Source organism: Sus scrofa, chromosome X (genome assembly GCF_054392235.1).
Source record: "Sus scrofa isolate SSC_HxYL_T2T_F1_AM1 chromosome X, Sscrofa_HxYL_maternal_Yorkshire_Landrace_v2.0, whole genome shotgun sequence".
Taxonomy (NCBI): domain Eukaryota; kingdom Metazoa; phylum Chordata; class Mammalia; order Artiodactyla; family Suidae; genus Sus; species Sus scrofa.
In genome coordinates, this window is record NC_139401.1 from 128,782,196 (window position 1) to 128,804,556 (window position 22,361).

The following is a 22,361-nucleotide window of genomic DNA, read 5'->3' on the forward strand; positions in this document are numbered from 1 at the left end:
TAGGAAATTAAAGGAAAAACAAGCAAGTAGAGCTACATCAAACTAAAAAGCTTCTTCACAGCAAGGAAACATTCAACAAAATGAAAAGGCAATGCACAGAATGGGAGAATATATTTGCAAACATTTAGCTGATGGGGGTTAATATTCAAAATGTATTAGGAATTCATACAGCTCAACAGAAAAAAGAAAAAAAAACATATAATCTATTTAAAAATGGGCAGAGGAATGGGAGGAGATCAAGATGGTAGAGTAGGAGATGTTTATAATAACCAAGGCTGCACAGGCAGGTCTACATGGGGTTGGGTAGGAGGGGAAAAGAAGCGATCAGGTTGGAACCTGCACCCTGAGGGGGGCACACAGAGGAGGGGGATATCACAGGCTCAGAGATCCTCCCTGTGGAGTGAGTGCTTCGAGCCATATATTGGCCACCCCCCAGCCCTGGGCTCAGACACCAACAAGACAGGTCCACTTACCCGGTTTGAAAAACAGTGAGACCAACAGGAGGACTATAAGAAACCTAGACTGCACTTGGGAAGAGCACCCACACACTTGCTTACTCATGAAACGAGGCAGACTGAAACTGCATGAGACTCTGGCTGGTTACCCAGAACTGCCCCAGGACATGCCCTGACCACACCGAGTGCCTGCTCTCATTCCGGGGTGCATCTCCCACTAGGCTGAAGGCTTCCATGGCTGAGGAGAGTGTGCAGGTGCAGGGGGTGGATCTGGCTCAGACCTGGCCTACATCTGGAGAGGTTGAGGGCAGCCTCACCAGTGCTCATGGAGGTGGCACACAGGGAGCATCTGGAACTCTGACTGGTGTGCTGGTACTGACCCAGTGCACACCCTGGCCCACACCGGGCACCCACTCAGCCCCTCCTGCTCCAGCGCTGCTCTCCCTTGGAAAAGCTTCCAATGCTGGGAGGTGGGGAGCACACGCTGAAAGGGAATGGATCTAGCTCAGACTCGAAACTCAGGGCTTCTGCCCCAGTGTGAAGCTGGCGGCTTTGGAGAAAGTGGGCCCCAGAGATGAAGGACTATGGGTGGGAGGATTTGCTCCTCGGAAGATAGGGGCCAGTGAGAGTGGCTAATACAGTGATTCCCAGAATTTGGCATTTCATGAACTAGTAAAAAAATATAACCCAGAGGAACTCCCTTATGGTGCAGCAGGTTAAGGATCCAGCGTTGTCATGGCAGCAGCTCAGGAAGCTGCTGTGGTACAGATTCCCTGGCCCGAGAACTTTCACATGCTATGGGTGTGGCCCGAAAAATATATAACTCAGAAAACCTACATAATTATTTGGCTAATTAAAGACATTTATTTAGATATCATGTATCATCTACTCTCCTCAATATTTCACAAAAGAAGAGCAGGGGACATCTCAAAGTCAAGCGCCATCTTCTCAATTGAGGCTCACTGTGTTGGCTGAATTTTCCTGCACTGCCAAGGACTAAGAAGCTGGGAGGAGGAAATGAGCGGAGCATAGGTCCTTGCCCATGGAACGGTGGTTACTTCTTTATATGCTGACCCACAAGAGAAGAGGGGAAGGAAAAGTTTCTCAGGCCACCCATCAAAGCCATTTGGTGACGTGACTGTGCACCCTCTACGATCAACTCCTGTACCAGTGGATGATCTCGGCCCACGCCTTAGGAGAAAGGAAGGACCCTGCAGGCACCTGGGCACAACTGAGCTTTTGACCTTTAACTAAGACTGTTTTCCCCTTGAAGATGCCAGGCGACAGTGATGACAAATGCCTTCTGAGCACCTGTCTGACTCACCTTTCTCCTTGGAGAATAGCTCATCACCAGTCCCTGCTGTGAGGCCTGTGGAGATCCCCTTCCTCAGCCAAACTGGGCCAGTCAGCTGCCCTTTTGTGGAAACCTGGGATAAGGAGCTCAGACTGAGGCCAGCATGTGATGGGCTGAGAAGTCAAGGGAAATATGGCCACTTCCTGCCTCAAGAACACCCATGTAGGAAAGTCCTCCTGCAGAGACAGCTTGAGAGTAAAGATGCAAAGCTGGCAGAGGAAAGTGGAGGCAAGGAATCTGGGGGCCTCAGAGGGTGACAACTGGGGTGGCCAATTCCTGCTTCAAACTCACTGCAGCAGAAAGAGCCACTTGCTGACAGTGGCATGAGGGACACAAAGAAAGAAACCATGGCAATAGACCCAAGGCTGAGACAGATCACAATTCCATTCAGTTCTTGATTTCAGTTTCTCCCAGGGCCTAGCAGGACATTCTGCCCTTGGATTCTGCAATATATCCCCACTCTCTCCTAATAAATTCTCCCTTTGTCTTGAATCATTTTGAAGGGGACTCTGATTCTAACCCCACCAATCCCTGGTAGAGACAGGGAGACCAGACAGGATATGAGAGCCAAACAAGGCAGGAGCTACAGTGGCAGGGAGGGAGGGCAGGCCCAGTGCCTTCAGGGGTGGCCTGGCCTGGAGCACAAGTGCGAGGGCAGAATGGAAGAGCCGAAGGGGGCACTTACCCAACAAAGCAGGTCTTCCAGCTCTGCAGCATCACCTCCTGGTATAGGGTCCTTTGGGCTAGATCTTCTTGGCCAGGAACTCGAGGTCAAAGTCATGGCCACACCCTCAAAGGTCACCGATCCCTGGAAAGTCAGAGAGGCAGGGATGCTGGCTTTGTGGCTACAGGATGGGATCAGAATCTGTCCTCTGGAAACGATCTAAAGGGACCCAAGATCCTAATCATTGCTTCCCTCCTGAGGGCCTAGCTCTGTGCTAGGCTCAAGGTGGGGAAGGATGCTGCCTTTGCGCAGAATGCAATTTGCACAGAATGGGTTGGAGTGAGAAGTCTTCTACAGGGGAAGCCACTGGAGAAGGACACAAGATAGTAATAAGCCCCTGTGTCCTGACAGGAGCAGAGAGTAAGCACTCGAGGATGTCAGAGGAAGGAGGAAATGATGTTAACAATAAGACTAATAATAGTAACAGCAGCAACAGCAGCAGTTGCTGAGTTTCACTGGTCCTCACTGTGTGCCTGGCTCTGCGCTGAGTGCTTTACATGCCATATGAAAGTGATGAAATGTCCCGAGCGCTGAGCCAGACTCTAAAGTCTGAATCCAGCTTCTTCAACCTGACACTTGCCAGCTGTGTGACCTTGGGGACATCACTGCATTTCTCTGAGCAGTGAATCCTGCATCAGTACACTCGGAGTTGCCACTTTGCCAGGTTGTCATGAGAATGAAAATGTTCATCAGGCAAAGCACTAGGATGCCTGGCACACATCTGTGCTCAGGGTGTTTTGGCTACTTGTATTACTCCTCCCACAGCCCAGGAGGTCAACACTATCAGCATCTCAATGTCACCGTCAGCATGCTGAGGCTGAGGGAGAGTCAATCAGAAGTCGACCAGAGTTACGTGTCAAATAAGCAGTGATGTCAACTCCGGTCCCTCTGGTTCGGGGTCCGTGTGTATAACTGCATGTTCCTTCAGCATCACAATAAGGGTGGGATGAACCTCCAGCACAGCATCTTACCATCTCTCTCCAGGACACATCTCAGCAGATGGAAGAGCAGTTAAGCTGCCATTCAGCAAACACAAAGGCCCACTCATGCCTCTGGAAACAATACGTTTCCCTGCCTTCACCCATGTGGTTCCCTCTGCCTGGAATGCCCCCATGCCCTCCTTGTTCCTAAGCCCAAACTCAGCCTGAAAAGTTGACTATAGGTGTTTTCCCAAGGCCTCCCCAGCCCACAGTGGGTATTGCCATGGTTAGGAGTGGAGGCTCTGATGGCTGACATACTGATTCTGAATTTCTGCAATTTAAGAGCTGTGTGACCTCCAGAGGGTAACTGAACTTCTCTGAGCCTCAAGTTTCTCTTCGGTAAAGTGATAAGAAAATCTAATTCTAAGGAGGTGAGAGTTAAATGAGGAGGTCCATGACAGCTGTTCCTCAGTGTTTATTAAGGGTTCAATGAAGGCCAACACTTATGGTTATTTTGTTGTTAGTATTTTCCCTATTTACTCCCTCAGCAACCTAGAAAAGTTCAACTCAGCCTGCATCTTGGCTTTTGTCACTATGCCAAATTCCCTGCATTTGAAAAAAAAAAAAAAAGCCAAAATGAGGGCAGGCGGGGACAGGGGCTACTTAGCTAGAACTGCCAGGAAAGACCTCTTCAAAGAGGTGACACTTGAGCAGAGCCTGGAAGGATGTGAAAGGGTGGCCAAGGAGAGATCTGGTGACAGTGGCCCAGTCAGAGAGAACTCCGAAGGCAAAGGCCAGGAAGAGGGAAGGAGCCTGGCACATTCAGGTTGGTGTGGCTGGGTGGCAGTGGGAAAGGTGAAGAATGAAACCACATGGACAACCAATGAAAAAATAAGGCAAGTCCTGATGGCCATCAGGGCTATGATGAAAGTAAAGAGGATGACTGGGACTGGTGTATGTTTATATCCAAAGGGACATCTGGCTTCAAATTACGGTGCTGCTGTGGACCCACTGTGTGAACTTGCATACGGGATCAACCTCTCTGTGCCTCAGTGTGAGGACACTGACCTGTCAAAGAGGCAACGAAATGGCACCCCCTGCCCAAAGGGCTCTTGTGGGTTATCAAAGGCTTTAATGCTAAACGATTTAGTGCTAAATCTCAATCTTTACTGTCCATAGGATTACCACTTCGGTAAATGTTTTCAGTGTGAATAAGGTGATGAGCTTTCGAAAATGTGGGTGGCTTTCCTGCTTTTTAAGCATTTAAGTGAATATGATAGCTAAGACTTTTGATTTTTAGCCAAATGTTTAGAAGTAGAGTAACTTCAAACAATTGGTAAGAACTAGTTAAATCCTTAAGTTGTAAATTTCTATTGTGTGTTTTTATTTAAAGACAGGTTTAAAGAAGCAATGACTTCATAAATAAATACACTCTGGGGAGTAGGTCTGAACAAGCCAGTGGTATGCTCACTCTTTCAGCAGAGCAGCCTGCCTGATGCATGCTCCCCCGAGGGCAAACCTCCTCAAGGAAACTTCCATTGGAGTACTGGATCATCGCTCCTGCCCAAGGGTTTGATGAGCTGGAGGAGCTGACACACTGCTCTGGTCTGGCTCTTCTCTTACTCACAGGGAGTAGACACAACGTCTTGCTGAGCCCACAGGGAAATGAACACAGACTGTTCCCCACTTCTGGCTCCTTACCCAGTGCGAGCCTCTCTTCCCTCAGGAAACAGCCAGAACTGCTGTGACTGAAGGTCCCCCTCCCCTGGAAGAGGCAGTTCGAGGGATGCCCACTTGCTCTACCTACTATGGCCCTTCCCTATGTCACTTCGGGCCCATTGGAAATAACTTTAAGATTCCCTCTCCTAAACCTAATCCCCTGGCTGTGCTCTGGTCCACCTCTAAAGCTACCTTGACATCTCCAGCCTGGACCCCTCCTAAAACTGCAGACTGACTTGCCCAGCTGTTCATGTCTCTGTCTCTGTCTCTCTCACACATACATACATTTACTTCTGAACATCTCACAATCACCAAGCCCCAAATCCCACCTCTGACCTTCCTCCCAACACACACCCTGCTCCCTCCACCCAACATCTCCATCTCTATTCTCTCACATGTTCAGGAAAAAAAAAAAAAAGAAAAAACAAACAAACAAAATCTTAGGATGGCCCTTCACACCCTTCCTTCCCTCACACCATCTGATGCAGTTAGGGCAAGGGCTTTGCAATCATTCTGGTCTGGCCCAATCTATTGCTGCATCCTCCTCACGGGTTTCTCCACCTCCCATCTCCCACCTCCCGTTCTCTGTGAGCCACCTTGGGGAAACTTTTAAAATCTTAACCCAGATTTTGTCCCTTTTCTGTTCACAACTCCACAAGGCCTGTAGAGCCCTGGGAAGGAATGTCCAGCTGTCCAGGTGGCCATTCCAGATGTGACTCCTCCCCTCACGCTCCCTAGGTTTGCCAAATGCATGCTCCCGATTCCGTCTCACATCTAAGCCATAGTACACGCTAGTCCCTCTACTGCAACTCTCCTATATCTTATCTCACTGGCTGTCGGGAGGGGACACCACTCGGGGGCACCCTATTGTCCGGCCACAGCTGCCTGTGTTTCAGTAACCTAAGCAGGCACCTTCATTCGGGGCTTTAGGATTCAGAGGTGCTGGTCGGGTTGGGTGACGACCTGGAAAAAGCAGGACCCACCTGCGTCAGTCCGACGGCATAGCCGCCTCCAACAAAACCGGCGGCGGTGGACAAGGGCGGAGACCCGAGCTCCGTCGAACCCAGCCCTGACGCACCTGAGACCCTCCTTTGTGCAGGGGGATCACGCTTTCTCTCCCGCCACCTCGGGTACGACTGCTCTGGAACCTCTGATCCAGGGGACTCAGCCAAGAACAGATGAAATAACCGCCAGGAGGGCTAGGCCAGAAGTCCCGCCCCGAAGTGGCGCGTAGGAGACAGAAACGTCCCTCTCCGGACTCCTCATTGGTCCAGCCACACTGCGCTCTGGCCGCAGAGCGTTCTGGGAAATGTAGTTCCCACACCGCCAGGCCCAGGCCCTTCTGGGAGCTGAAAAGCGTTAACGCCTTCAATACAGGTAGCCTAAGGGTTAGAGTCGGTTACGTCAACTTAAGTATTTTCAGTCAGAGACAAGAGAAAAGATTTCAGACAGCACCATCGTGGCGAAAATGGAGGAGGTGTTGAATGAAGAAAAACGCGCGACCTAAAACTTGCGAAGTTTGTTTGGACCTTAAGCGAACTTGGGAAGTAGCCTCTAAGAGAGCTCCGAGGACTGTTCCAGAGAGGTAAGGGAGGAGCCAGGATATACAGGAGATTTTGCCGAAAACGAACAAACATGGAGTCGAACATTGAAAATTTACCGCTAATCATAAAACTAGATATTGCCAGTTAATGAATTTAGCGCTTTTCTGTGTGTGGGAAGATACTGGAATCTGTGCTTATTGAAATTATTTCGTTAAAATATACATCTTAACTCTCTAGGGCCAGTATCCAGTTTTCTTTCTCCTGAATCCCCTCAGGGAGCACTGTGGCCGGCGGCCGGGGGGAGGGGGGGGATGTGGGCTCGAGAAGCTGCGGTGGCTTCAGGCTTTGTGGCTGAAATGTCCCGTTGTTTACTGAGATGGCAAGTGACATTCTTTGTCCACAGAGGCCTGCCACATGGTCCTGAAGCAGGTAGACAAGGGTGGCTCCTGCCCTTTTTTTGAGGGTAGTTCCCTACAAAAAAAAAAAAAAATTTAAAAATTAAAAAAAAAAATCTCCCTTGACTGTATAATTAGACTTAAGATTATGTTCCAAACCATTGAGTAACTTTTATCCAGATACTTATTACTCCATACACTGAGATTATATTCAGTTCCTTTTAGGAATGTAAGAACTACCTGGGGAGTTCCCGTCGTGGCGCAGTGGTTAACGAATCCGACTAGGAACCATGAGGTTGCGGGTTCGGTCCCTGCCCTTGCTCAGTGGGTTAACGATCCGGCGTTGCCGTGAGCTGTGGTGTAGGTTGCAGACGCGGCTCGGATCCCGCGTTGCTGTGGCTCTGGCGTAGGCCGGTGGCTACAGCTCCGATTCGACCCCTAGCCTGGGAACCTCCATATGCCGCGGGAGCGGCCCAAGAAATAGCAACAACAACAACAACAAAAGACAAAAAGACAAAAACAACAACAACAACAACAACAACAAAAAGAACTACCTGGGAAAAAAGTGACTTACGAAGTGCCATTACCTGAGGGGACAGTGCCTGCACTAGTCACAGTCAACAGGTGTGGAAAGGGCCATCTGAACCCTGAGTAAAAGTTGGGGGCACCATGATCTCGTCTCCTTGCTGGAAAATGACTACAATTTTACCTGAAATGTCAGTGACAGTGTCTGCATAGGAAGTGGACATGATCTCAGATAAATGGTTGTGAATATTTGCTTAATTCAAGTTACTGATAGTGATAATTATGTAGTTGTTCTAAGAGAGTGGCAGGAATAGCTCTGGACAAACCTGTCTGTGAGGATGAAAAAGGTTAGGATCTCCTTGAAGTTTTACCAGGGGACACTGAAGTCTGAGAGGCTCAGGCCATGGTGATACTGGAAACTTGGCTTTCCTGAGGATGTGACCTTCTAAAGTATTGCTGTGGGAAGATGTTACCAGAATCCGGGTTCAGTCAAAGAATGAACTTTGCAAACACACAGGCGGCAAGCAAGCAAAGTCTTTATTACCGGAAAGCAAGTAGCTCCCAGGGCTGCTGGGAGTGGGGGGAAGAGCCCCCCTGCTCTCTATTGTCCTATGGGGGTTTTTATCCCTTAAAGATGGGGGGGTGGGTAACCAACGTGGGGTCGAGAAAGATGCAGTTTTCTCCCATTGGCCTTGCCCAGTTACCTATATCAGTCCTTGTCCAGTAGGGGTTTTAGGGGTGGAAATGTCCCATAAATTTTATGATTTCTTTGTCCTTCTCTTCCCTTGGACTAAGTCACCCTTCCTCTCATTCCTTTCTATCAGTTGAGGTGTGGGTTAAAGATTAAGGTCCATGTGGGGGAAGGCACATTTCCTATAGTAAACAAGGCCTGTGGGGAAGGCATACTTCCTATAGTAAACAAAGCTTGTGGGGAAGCTCACTTCCTGTAATAAAACAAGGCCTGTGGGGAATTACTCTCTGGAGCCCTTAAACCACAAATGTTAATCAATAGCCATATCAGAGAATGCATTGAAGCCCATGCTCCTACACTGACTGAGTTAGTATTCTGCCTCAGTATGATATTTTTATCATTCTGGAGCACATTGAGCAATACCAAAGGGAAAAGAGAGGCAAAGTGGGAATTCAGGAAGAATTTTCAGAATAGTAATGGCTCACAATTATTCATAAGTAACCCATTGGTTTGTTGACTTAAAAAATGCGTAGCAAATGTAATGTATACATGTAAGGATAACCTGACCCCCTTGCTGTACAGTGGGAAAATAAAAAAATTATTAAAAAAATGCGTAGCCGTATAGCACGTGGAACTACGTCCAGTCACTTCTGATGGTACCTGATGAAATATCATATGAGAGAGTGTGTATAGATGTATGACTGGGTCACTTTGCTGTACAGCAGAAATTGACAGAACAATGTAAATCAACTATAACTTTAAAAAAAAATGCACAACCTTAAAGGTGAGAATTATATTTTATTTGGCAAACAAAACTGAGTACTGCAGCCTGGAAGACAGCCTTCTAGATAGACAGCTCTAAGGTACTGCTCCAAAAACATCAGGGAGGAGCTGGGATATATAGAAGTTTTGCAACAAAAAGCCTGAACATCAAAAAAGTTTTGCAACAAAAAGCCTGAACATCAAAAAAGTACTGTTAATTAAAGAAAACCAGACATCTTAAGTTAATGAATTTAGCTTTTCTGTGTATGGGAAGATGCTAGAGCCTGGGCTCATTGAAGTCATTCCTTTGATATGCATCTTAACTATCTAGATGGGCCAGCATCCTGCTTTTCTCCAACCTGAATCCCCTCTGAGCACACAGTTGGGGTGGTTACAGTGGCTGCTGGTGTGGTGGCTCTAACACTCTTTGCTTATTGATGTGGCAGGCAACATTTTTTCATCTACAGGTTGACCAAGTGTCATTCAGTCTTCTTTGCACAGACCCCTAAAGTCTGATTCACCCTTAAGCTTAAGCAATCGCTAAGATGACGCTCACTCCTGGCTGTCCATAAGACAAACATTTTCTCTTAAACTGCTCTAACCATGCTTACCCCCCACCCCCCAGCTTCCCCTCATCTCCCAGCAGAGTTCTGCTAGCCCTGCTTATCCCTCCCTATAGTCGGCTTTTAAAAATGCACAACCTGAAAGTTGAGAGTTGAGTTTTATTTGGGGCAAAATTAGGACTGAGACAGTATCTCACGTAGCCCTGAGAAACTGCTTTGAGGAGGCAAGGAAGGAGCTAGGATATATAGGAGTTTTTGCAGGTAGCAGGAGCAAAAGGCCTGGGCTCATTGAAATCATTCCTTTGATATGCACCTCTGCTATCAGGGCCAGTATCCTGAGTTTTCACAGTCCGCAGGACTCACTGCCTCTCACCCTTGGAGGTGACTGCGTTCATCATGACCATGACATTCTTTGTTTTATCCTTAACTACAGACAGGGCAATGGTATTTCAGATGGTATCTCAGATAGCTCTGAAATACCACCTTAAGAGGAAAGGGGGAGGGGATATCAGGATATGATAAAAGTGAGGGGGAAGTGCATGCAGCCACACACACATTTTACAAAAGTTTGTTGCTGATCTCCTTAAGGTTGCTACCAGCCTCAAGGAGCAGACATCACCATATAGGATTTTAGTGTTTTTCTAGATACGAAGAGATGCAAGAATTGGGCACATAAAATCTTCTAAAAATATCTGGCTATCTGAAGACCTATTCTTCCAGTTTTTCCAGAACACAGAGTTCTTCACTCCTGATTTTCACCCTGAGCTCTGCTCAGGGGTTGTTGCCTGTTGGCAGCTGCAGTGGCTCATGATTTAATCCATGTAGAGGCTGAAAAAAAGCCTTTTCTGTTTGATTTTGAGATGCCTGTGGATCTTGTGATCAGAGCAGTCTTCCTGTTCTGTTGCAATAGTCTTTTTGAATAAAGTCTCTGTTACTTAAGTCTGGATTTGTTTTGACAGTTTAATATTGCCATGAATTGCCTCAAGACTGGACTTTCCTTGTGGAACCCTGTCACCTCTGCCCAGGTAACTAATGGCACCTTGTTCACGAATTCGGGAATCCTTTGGTGAATTCCGTTCTCAAACCAGTGCTCTGGACATCGTGTCTGTTACAGCATGGTAAGGAGTTATTTTGATTCTTTTGAGCAAAGACACTTTTCTCTAGTATTTTGAATAGGGGATCATTTCCTAACTCTTGAGCAAGAAACTTCCCTACTCTTTAGTGTAAGGACTGTTCTATTTTTCCTTGACTCTCCTAGTAGAAAACAGGGGAGGAAATTTTCTTGGCCCTTCAGACAGGGACTATAAAAGGGGGTACTCTACTCTGGCTCCTTTAAGGTCTTACCTTTGCTTCATTAATTAATCCCATGGGTGAACCTTCACTCTATTGTGTTTCCTCCCTCTTCTTTCCCTGCTCGACCATTATGGCCTTCATTCCGTTCAATATCTTTTAACAAATAGCAATATTTTAATGAAGACAATTTAGAACTTTGGTGGCCTCAGAAACATGGGAACTCCCCCTAATTACTCAGCACATACCATCCCTTCCCATTACTCCCCCATCCTCCTTCCTTCTCTTGACCTTCAAACTTCCCTTCAGCTCCCTGAATCCTTTGGTTTACATGGCCCCCTTCAACATCCTATCTCCTCCATCCTTCTATCCACCTCTGCCAAACCCTCTCCGTCCCACTTCAGCCCTTCAAAGTCCTATAGTCACTTCATCTCTAGACCACCTCTCTGCGTTTGTTGCTGATCTCCTGAAGGTTACTAACAGTCACAAGGAGCAGGCATCACCATGAAGGATTTTAGTGTTTTTCTAGATATGAGGAGATCCAAGAATTGGGCACATAAAATCGTCTTCTAAAAATATCTGACTATCTGAAGACACGTTCTTCCACTTTTCACAGAGTACAGAGTGCCTCGCTCCTGGTCTCCACCTGGAGCTCCACTCAGGGGATGCTGCAGGTTTGTAGCTGCAGTGGCTCATGTTTAGTCCATGTAGAGGCAGATGGCAAGTGCCAAACTTCAGTTCACAGTTATCAAGTTTAGATAAAATATAACCATACATTTTCTATTTGGGATATTCTTCCTAAACTCAAACAAGTTTATTGATTTAATACACTAGCACTAATCTATTAAATGTTTAAGAGTGTAAAAAATGTAAATTTATGTTGAACGAAATTAAATCATTATTTGGACAAACTTTATTTTGACACTAAGTTTTGTAATATGTTAGCCTGAAAACAATTTTCAAGATTTTTTGGTAAGTTAAAACTTTAGACTTATACTAAGTTAGTTAATAAATATTCATTAAAAAACTGGATCACTTTTCAAAAAGGTAAAATACTGAAATACTAATTACCTAGCATACATTTTTCTTTTTTTCTTTTTAAAGTTTTATTGACACATGGTTGATTTACAATGCTGTGATGATTATTTCTGTAATCAGAGTGGTTCTATTATACATGTACACTACTAAGCATACTTTCAAGGTTATATATGCTTGGGTCTAGTAATGACGATTCATTTCTGCCTCATTGACAATTTGTACTATAAAAGATAGTTATGACTATATTCATAAGCTCTGCCAATCTGCTACAAAGTACTGATTTATGACAGAAGTTCACAATTATCCATCTCTAAGTTTTCTCTAAAATAAAAGTTACTGTGAATAAATGCTATGAAAAAATATGTGAATAAAACTCTATTGGAATAATAGTAACATGTAGAAACAACTGCATGCAAAGTATAAAAGATATGTTTTTAATCAAGAAAAAAAACTGGTTTTGTCCTAAAGTAAAAATGGTTGTTCAAAAATAAAAAGAAAATATAGGATAAAATTTAAGTACATATAAAAAGTTGTAGAGGGGAATTTTATTTGTGGTGTTCAAACCTAGCAAAAGATTAATGGGTTTATTTATAATGAAGAAAATAACTTTAATATCAAATTTTATGCCAATGCAAAACTGGAATTTTCTCTCTTAAATGACAAAATTTTCTAGGATTGTTGATCTCTTCTTTTTTTAAGTCGAAGTATAGTTGACGTATAGTATTAATTTCAGGTGTAGAGCATAGTGATTCAGTATTTTTTGCAGATTATACTCTATCATAAGTTGCTATGAGATAATGCCTAGAATTCTCTTTGCTATACAGTACATCTCTGCTGCTTATCTATTTTATGTGTGGGAGTTTGTATCTGTTAATCCCAGACCCCTAGTTTGTCCCTCTCTCCTTCCCCCTCCACTTTGGTAACCACAAGTTTATTTTCTGTATCTGTGAATCTGTTTCTGTTTTGCATATAAATTTATTTGTATTATTTTTTAGATTCGATATACTCTTTAAAAAATTTTATGGTAGTATAGTTGACTTACAATGTTGTATCAACTTCAGGTGAACCGCAAAGTGAATCCGTTATACATACACATATATCCATTCTTTTTTCCCATATAGGTTATTGCAGAATATTGAGTAGATTTCCCTGTGCAGTATAGTAGGTCCTTGTTAGTTATCTATTTTATATGTAGTAGTGTGTATGTCTTAATTTCATCCTCCTAATTTATCCCTCCCCTCCCACAGTTTCCCCTTTGGTAACCATAAGTTTGATTTTGAAATCTGTGTTTGCTTTATTTTATAAATAAGTTCTTTGCATCATTTTTATTAGATTCCACATATAAGTGATATCATGTGATATTTGTCTTTGACTTACTTCACTTAGTATGATAATCTCTAGTTGCATCCATGTCACTGCAAATGGCATTATTTCATTCTATTTTATGGCTGAGTAATATTCCATTGTATATATGTACATCTTCTTAATAAGAAAATATGTTTTTCTTTGACTTCTAAGTAATATACCTAAAAGGCAGAAATATTGTGTCTTAGAGTAATCCCTTGTGCTTTTATGTTGATTTTATCATGTCCTTGATTATTTAAGAAACCAAAGTCTTCTCACTTTCAAAAGTTCTAGAGTTCTTTAAAAACTCCCACAAATCCATGCTTTGCTCTGGGAAATAAGCAGGACTGTGGACAGTCTTACCAGAACCACCATGATTACCATAGAACTACCATTACCCCAACAATGGTCCTCTAAAACTATCTGGCATTGGACATGATTCTGGCTTCCAACGGGGTACTTACATAGTGATTAGGGGTCAGAGTAGCTGCTGATCATAGGTTTTCCCAAACATCTGTGATGTCTATGCCATTACCAAAAGTATTCAAAACACAAACTGGAAAATGCATAAGATCACCACTGATTCTCACTTGGCATCTAAGGACACTTTGGGTTCATTGTACTAGAATCTTTTTGACTGACTCCCTTCCAAGCTCAGATTTTGGTTTCATGCCCTTGTTTAACTTTTAACCATCATTCTTGTTATTGTATTCCCAGGGATACTTCTCACCAGTGCCTTATCTCTAAGACCCTCCAACAGCTGTCACTTGACAACATGCTCAACATATAACATAGCTATTACTTCAAAGCCAACAAAAATGTGGAGTTCCCATCGTGGCTCAGTGGAAACGAATCTGACTAGTATCCATTAGGATGCAGGTTCAATTCCTGGCCTCACTCAGTGGGTTAAGGATCCAGCGTTGCCGTGAGCTGTGGTATAGGCCGCAGACACAGCTCAGATCCTACATTGCTGTGGCTATGGTGTAGGCCAGTGGCTACAGCTCCAATTTGACCCTTTGCCTGGGAACCTCCATTGCCATGATGTGGCCCTAAAAGACAAAAAACAAAACAAAACAAAAGCAAACAAGAATGTGAAGGCCAGCCCACACTGCAAAATATTTTGACCAACCTTAACCTCAGAGTGACTCTTAATTCTATCCATAATAATGTTTAAGAACAGATTTTTGCCTCTCTTAAAGAACAACAGAGACTGACCAAGTGCTCAAAATTATTCATAACATACACACTGACTTGACTAAACTTTCATCAGACTTCTCTCCCCTGAACTTTAGTTTCCCCCAAGCTTGAGCCAGCATTGAGGTTCAGACATTCCTTGCTCCCTTAACAGCTCATTCTGAGAATCAGCTCGCTACAGAGAGAAACAGTTTCTGTTAAACTGCCCCACCATGCTGTCTGCTTATTCCCACCACTTGCCCCTAAACACACACTCTCTCTCTCTCTCTCTCTCTCTTTCTCTCTCTCTCTCTCTCTCTCTCTCTCTCTCTCTCTCTCTCTCTCACACACACACACACACACACACACACACACACAGTTCCTGCTAGCCCTGCTTACACTTCCCTAATAAAGAAACATCTTTTGCTGTTCAATTTTGAGACCCTGGAAAAACTTGTAGTCAGGGCATTCTCCTTATTGCAGTAGTATTTTCAGATCACGTTTCTTCTTACATTAAGTCTGGATTTGTTTTCATTTAACTGTAAAAAAATTAACAGTAATTCTTGGGTGTAATCTTTGTTCCCCATTTGATAGATATTAAATCCCTCCTATGTTTCAGGCACTTTTGTGGGTGCAAGGGACACATCAATGACCAAAGATACATAGACCCCTGCCTTCATGGGGCTTATATTCTAGTCAGGGAAGATGGAAAGTAAACATTAACAACATAACACGAATTATACAGTACAGAGAGAAACTCATGGGTTATGAGAAATGGGGAGTTTTTCCTCCCCAGAGGTTAGTGAGGGAAGGCCTTATTAATCCAGGGCATTTTAGCCAAGACTTTAAGAAGTGAAAGACTGACCTTTTGGCCATCTTGGGGAATAAATTCTAGGCAGAGGAAACAGCTATGGCAAAAGCCCCAACTCAGCATTGTCTGTGCCCTTCTGATAAAGTAAGGAGGCTGGTACAAGTGGGACTAGGTGCTTGAGGAGACCAGACAGAGATGAGCTGCCAGTAAGAGAACAAGTCAGGAAAAGGCCTAGCATATGACCTATCCTGGAGAACATCCCATGAGCACTTGAGAAGAATGTATATTCTGCTGTTTGGGGATGGACTGTCCTATAAGACCTATTAAGTCCCACTGGTCTAATGTGTCATTTAAAACCACTATTGTCTGAATGATTTTATGTTGGGAAGATCTAGCCATTGATGTAAGTGAGGTGTTAAAGTCCCCTAAAATTATTTTATTATTGCCACTTTCTCCCTTTATGTCTGCTAATATTTGCTTAATATATTTAGGTACTCCTGTATTGTATGCATATGTTAATTAATGTTATATCTCTTCTTGTGTTCTTTACCATTATACAATGTTCTTCTTTGTCTTTTGTTACAGACTTTGTTTTAAAGTGAACTTGTCTGATATTAGTATTGCTACCTCAACTTTCTTGTCATGTCCATTTGCATAAAATATCTTTTCCCATCCCCTCACTTTCAGTCTATGTGTGACTTTTGCTCTGAAGTGAGTATCATGTGAACAGCATATAGATGGGTCTTGTTGTTGTTATTTTTTAATCTAATTTGGCCACCCTTTTGATTGGAGTGTTTAGTGCTTTGACATTTAAAGTGATTTTTTTATAGGTATGTTGCCATTTTGTTACTTCTTTCTGGTTGCTTTTGTAGTACTTGTCTCTTCCTTTTCTTTTAGGCTCTTCCCTTGCGGTTTGATGATTTTCTCTAGTGGTATGCTTGTGTTCCTTTCTCTCTAGTTTTTGTTTATTATAGGCTTTTATTATAACATAGTTACCATGGTGTTCATATATATTGACCTATAATTAAATCTGCTTGCTTTAAAGTGGTAGTCACTTAAGTTCAAACACATTCTAAAATAGCTATGTATTTTTACTCCCTTCTACCACATTTTGTGTTTTTGATGTCATATTTTACATCTTCATGTTTACCCTTCCACTGTTTATTGCCATTATAGTTGACTTTACAATTTTTTCTGTCTTTTTAATCTTCCTAATAGCTTATTTAAGTGGTTGATTAACAGCCTTCACTATATATTTGCTTTTATTGGTGGGATTTTTCCTTTTCCATGAATTCTTACTTCTTGTTGTAATCTTTTTTTCCACTTAGAGAAGACCCTTTAATATTTCTTTCAGGACTGGTTTAGAAATGATGACTACTTTCGTTTTTGCTTGTCTGAGAAATTCTCCATCTCTCTACCAATTCTCAATGATAATCTTGCCAGGTAGAGTATCCTAGGTTGTAGGTATTTCCCTTTTAGCACTCTAAATATATCATGTCACTCCTTTCTGGCTCACAAAGTTTCTATACAAAAATCAGCTGATGGCATTGTGGGGGCTCCCTTTTATGTTATTCTGTGTTTTTCTCCTGATTCCTTTAGAATTTCTCTTTTCCTTTTGCCATTTTAATTATTATATATCTTCTTGTGGGTATCTTTCAGTTTATCTTGTTTGGGACTGTCTATGCTTCCTATACCTGTATATCTGTTTCCCTCTTCAGGTTTGGAAAGATTTCAGTCATAATTTCATCAGATACATTTTGACCCCTTTCTCTCTCTTCTCCTTCGAGACCCTTGTTATGCTTGATATTGTCTCAGAATTCCCATAAACTGTTCTTACTTTTTCCTCATTTTTTATTTGTTTTTCTTTTAACTATTCTGATTGTGTAATTTCCATTATTCTATCTTCCAAATTACGTATATGTTCTTGTGTGTCACCTTGTCTCTGCTAATTCATTCTAGAGTGTTTTTCATTTTAGCTATTGTGTTCTTTAGTTCTGACTGTTTTTTTTTATATTTTCTTTTTTGGTGTTGTTCTTTTTTTGTTTTTGTTTTCTTTTCACTACTGTTTTATTTTATTTTTTTAATGATTTTTATTTTTTCCATAATACCTGGTTCACAGTGTTCTGTCAGTTTTCTACTGTACAGGAAGGTAATCCAGTCACACATACATATATATATTCTTTTTCTCACATTATCATGCTCTATCATAAGTGACTAGATATAGTTCCCAGTGCTATACATCAGGATCTCGCTGCTTATCCATTCCAAAGGCAATAGCATATTTTCTAGTTCCTTGTTAAAATTCTGTGTTCATCCATTCTCTTCCCTGATTCTTAGCATTCTTGTTACTAATGATTTCAACTGTTTATCTAGTAAATAATTTATCTCTGTTCCTTTAGTTGCTTTTTAGGGTTTTTTCTTTTTCTTGTTCTTTCATTTGAAACAAATTCCTCTGTCTTCTAATTTTGCTTAACTTTGTCCATGTGAAATTAGGTGAAATAGTTATCTAAACCGATTTTGAAGGGGTATGTTGTGTGGGAGCATCCCTATACAGCCTAGATGTGCCCAGTGACTTTGGTGGGAGAGCTGGATCTGAAATGAACACATATCACATCTTCCCCTTGCGTATGCTATTAGCTCTCACCTTGGTGGGAGGTGAGGCTGGAGATGAAGGGGCCATAGCCAGTGCCATGTGTGATCCATGGCTTCTCTTGTCAGTGACTGACACCACCCTATTCGGGGCAGGGTTAGGCCCCCAGTTGCTAGTGGGGGAGCCCTGAGTTTCAAGTCTGAGCTAGATACCCCCCCCCCCCAGCATTGGAAGCTTTTCCAAGGGAGAGCAGCACTGGAGCAGGAGGGGCTGAGCGGGTGCCCGGTGTGGGCCAGGGTGTGCACTGGGTCAGTACCAGCACACCAGTCAGAGTTCCAGATGCTCCCTGTGTGCCACCTCCATGAGCACTGGTGAGGCTGCCCTCAACCTCTCCAGATGTAGGCCAGGTCTGAGCCAGATCCACCCCCTGCACCTGCACACTCTCCTCAGCCATGGAAGCCTTCAGCCTAGTGGGAGATGCACCCCGGAATGAGAGCAGGCACTCGGTGTGGTCAGGGCATGTCCCGGGGCAGTTCTGGGTAACCAGCCAGAGTCTCATGCAGTTTCAGTCTGCCTCGTTTCATGAGTAAGCAAGTGTGTGGGTGCTCTTCCCAAGTGCAGTCTAGGTTTCTTATAGTCCTCCTGTTGGTCTCACTGTTTTTCAAACCGGGTAAGTGGACCTGTCTTGTTGGTGTCTGAGCCCAGGGCTGGGGGGTGGCCAATATATGGCTCGAAGCACTCACTCCACAGGGAGGATCTCTGAGCCTGTGATATCCCCCTCCTCTGTGTGCCCCCCTCAGGGTGCAGGTTCCAACCTGATCGCTTCTTTTCCCCTCCTACCCAACCCCATGTAGACCTGCCTGTGCAGCCTTGGTTGTATAACAATCTTTCTGCCAGTCTCCAGTTTATTTTCAGTGACAGTTGCTCCACATGTAGACACATTTTTGATGTGTTTGTTGGGGAAGGTGAGTTCATCATCCTCCTACTCCACCATCTTGATTTCCTCAAATGTATGTTCTTTTAAAGAGTTTTTATATGAATTCTCACACTATCTTTCAGAAAAGTTTTTATTACCAATTCTTAGTCTCACCAAAAATTGATGAGAATGCCATTTTCCTCAGACACTTGCCAAGCCAATATAGGAAATAGTATTAAAATAGTATTATTCATTTTTGCCCATATGATATGTAAACAATTAATCTCACTTTATTTATTTATTTATTTATTTATTTATTTATTTATTTATGTCTTTTCTGAGGCTGCACCTGTGGCATATGGAGATTCCCAGGCTAGGCATCTAATCGGAACTGTAGCCACCAGCCTACACCACAGCCACAGCAACACAGAATCCCAGCCGTGTCTGCGACCTACACCACAGCTCATAGCAATGCTGGATCCTTAACCCCCTGAGCAAGGCCAGGGATCGAACCTGCAACCTCATGGTTCCTAGTTGCATTTGTTACCCACTGAGCCATGACAGGAACTCCTAATCTCACTTTAAAATATATATTTGATTATTAGTGAAATAGAAAATCTTTTTATACTTTGATAGTTGTCACTTCTTTGCTTGGTGATTAGTTCAGGCACTGTCACTACTTTATTTCCAAGCTGATCAGTAATTGGTTCAGAGATGGCAAGTAGCACTCCCATGAAAAATACTAAACTAAGGAAATCGGGGTAAATACACCCTCTTGTCCACCGGGATAGGCACTAGCCCAAGCTTAAGTCAATCATGGTGATGGAAATACTCCTTGAACAGAGTGACTGTGTTTGAGTGGTCTAATCAGAAATAAGTTTAAGACGTTTTTTTGATGGTTATGGGAGGTAGAAAATTTTCTTCTCTTAGAATGGAAAAGAGATAATATAGCTCCAGTTGCCAGTCACAAATATCTTTGATTTTGAAGGGTGCCAAACTGAAAAGTATATGGAGTCAAGAGAAAAACAGACAATTAGACCCAGAGCTCTGATATAACTATGCTAGAATCTACCCAAACTGAGAAAATAGAATTTTCTAAATGTATTTTAAGGCAGTTAAAGTTGTGTTTTTGTAACTAAAATCACCTAGGTAATTGTAATCTTGTAATTTTTACAATTTTTCCAGGTTTTCGACTGTCTTATTTGTTCATGACACTTTTCATAATATTTTATCAATATTTAAATCTATTATTCTTAGTGTATCTTTTAAATTATAACCTTTATTCCAGTTGTCATCCAAAGTCAGTGATAAGTCTCAAGACCCAAGCAAAATTTCCACGTGTCATTTCTTTACTCTATACATACCAAAATGTGTACTATTTTATTTCTTTACTTTATATATACCAAATTTCTTTATATATATCAAAATGTGTACTATTTTATTTCTCAGTATTTGTGTTTCTCCTTAGCCAAAGGAGATCATATAATATCCATAAATCCTTGCTTTTTGAATTCAGTGACTTTTATTTTATTGAGCCGATTTAAGAATTCTAGCAGTGGTCTTCTTTAGAGACATTCTTGGGCTCTTAAGCAGAGACAAAATACTGTTTCTAAATAGTATTTAGTTTGCCTAATTCCAATTCTGTATACAATTACTGATGTTATTTTAAGAGCATCTTCTACAATTCAACAGCATATCTTAAACATCAATATAAAATGATGAGCTATTAAATTTTAATTTTTGGATAAATTTCCATGCATGAGTATGCTTTTAAAAATAAAAACAGGTGTACACAAGAAGTAAAATAATTTCTCAATGAAAATATGAGACGTGTTCATTTCATCTCCAAATGGAGAAAATTAGAATTTCCTTCAACTTTTAACTGTGTTAAAGAAAAATTTCAGAATATCCATATCAGTGGAAACAGCAGATCATACACAAGGATAAATATAAACAAATTTAAAAATAGAAGAAATCTTTAATTAGCGCATTTGATTTTCTATAATTTAAATTATGTAAAGTGATTCTTAATCATAAAAAATAATGACATTGAGGCCTTCTGCTTTCAGCTCTGACATATAAAGAGCTTAACAGTCAAAACTCCCATCATTAAAGCAAGAAAAAGGCTGAGCAAACTAAAGACATGATTTTTCCTGGACCCACTGGAGAGTAGAAGTCACAGGGCAAAATCCACTTCCAAATACAGATAACAGGAAAATACAAAGAATCACAGGTGAGATCAATTTACCTGGAGTAGAAGATCCTGGAGCCATAAACTGGTCAGTGTATACTTAACTAAAACTTTGATGAATTGCTAGAGGCTGAGTATGGACTAGAATGTCAGAAAATCTTGGGAGCTATAGTATTTAGGAAGCCCTCCATGCATTCATGGGGTCCAGGAATCCCATCAGATCTCTCACAGAAAAGAGTCAAGAAACATTCTTTCAAGGGTCTGGAAGAGAAAAGTATCCATTTTGCAATAAAGCATTCTTTATAATAAAGGCCTACTCTCCAAGGGAAAAGATTTTACCAGTCTTCTCAGACACAAGGAAGGGACAGTTATTCAACACCAGTCCTTTTTCAGTTTCCTGTATCACCCAGTTGAGGGGGTTGATGGTGAGCTGAGAAATGCTTGTGAAGATCATAGCCCATAGACAACTGAAAGACAGATTTAACAGGATTAAATAGCCTTACTCCCCCTGTACCTTACCATTCAGTCAACAGTGCTCCAGTACACTAACAGGGGATTACAGCTTAAAGAGCAGGAAGGTGCTTCTATTATTTAAGAAGGCATTTTTAGGGAAACCCAAAGACAATAGGAGAGACAAAATCAAGGACTAGAGCTAGACAAATTTGAAAATTCTAGCACCTACAACTATGGCAAACATTAAACAAGCCTAACTCATAATTAGATTAACATAAAACCTGGCAATTCTGAACTTTACAAGAGTCCTGTGATCCTGGAAAACAGCAACTGTTAAGGGAATACCACCACATTTTGTGGCTTTGTGTTCTGAGAAACAGCCTACAAGTAAGTGCCCCAAACGACCTAGCTAAGACTTTCAGGTCACCTCCTTGTTTACCTTCAATGAGGGCAGGTATAGGCCCTCCAAATTCCCATTCTTTATCTTATAAATGTTAATTTTTAATTTTATTTTATTTATTTATTTATTTATTTAAATTACTCAAATGAGTTTATCGCATCTGTAGTTGTATAATGATCATAACAATCCAATCTCACAGGATTTCCATCCCACAGCCCAAGCACATCCCCCCACCCCCAAACTGTCTCCTCCGGAGACCATAAGTTTTTCAGCATCTGTGAGTCAGCATCTGTTTTGCAAAGAAGTTCCATCCGTCCTTTTTTCAGATTCCACATGTCAGTGGAAGCATTTGATGTTGGTGTCTCATTGTATGGCTGACTTCACTTAGCATGATAATTTCTAGGTCCATCCATGTTGCTAAAAATGCTGGCATTTCGTTCCTTTTAATGGCTGAGTAATATTCCATTGTGTATATGTACCACATCTTCTGGATCCACTCCTCT

At 42.3% G+C, this 22,361-nt stretch overlaps 1 protein-coding gene and 1 long non-coding RNA gene across 5 annotated transcripts in view; one reads left to right on the forward strand and one right to left on the reverse strand.

The window, feature by feature from the left end:
- LOC102157658 (putative MAGE domain-containing protein MAGEA13P) overlaps window positions 1-6,390 on the reverse strand; it is a 118,381-nt gene extending 111,991 nt beyond the window's left edge. For 2 of the 4 annotated variants that reach the window (XM_013986472.3, XM_085007273.1), the window contains exons 1-2: window positions 6,251-6,390; window positions 2,495-2,617 (exon numbers count right to left, since the gene is read on the reverse strand). In XM_013986472.3, coding sequence (XP_013841926.1) covers window positions 2,495-2,526 — 32 coding nt within the window. In that variant the 5' untranslated portion in view covers window positions 2,527-2,617; window positions 6,251-6,390. Of the gene's footprint in view, window positions 1-2,494; window positions 2,618-6,155 lie in introns of all 4 variants that reach the window. The other 2 variants (XM_013986473.3, XM_085007274.1) reach the window with 1 other exon arrangement.
- Window positions 6,391-6,523: 133 nt separating this feature from the next.
- The window catches only part of LOC110257660 (uncharacterized), a 283,513-nt gene continuing 267,675 nt past the window's right edge, over window positions 6,524-22,361 (forward strand). The window contains exons 1-2 of the long non-coding RNA XR_002340574.2: window positions 6,524-6,757; window positions 10,612-10,770. This is a non-coding gene — a long non-coding RNA (uncharacterized LOC110257660). The remainder of the gene's footprint in view (window positions 6,758-10,611; window positions 10,771-22,361) is intronic.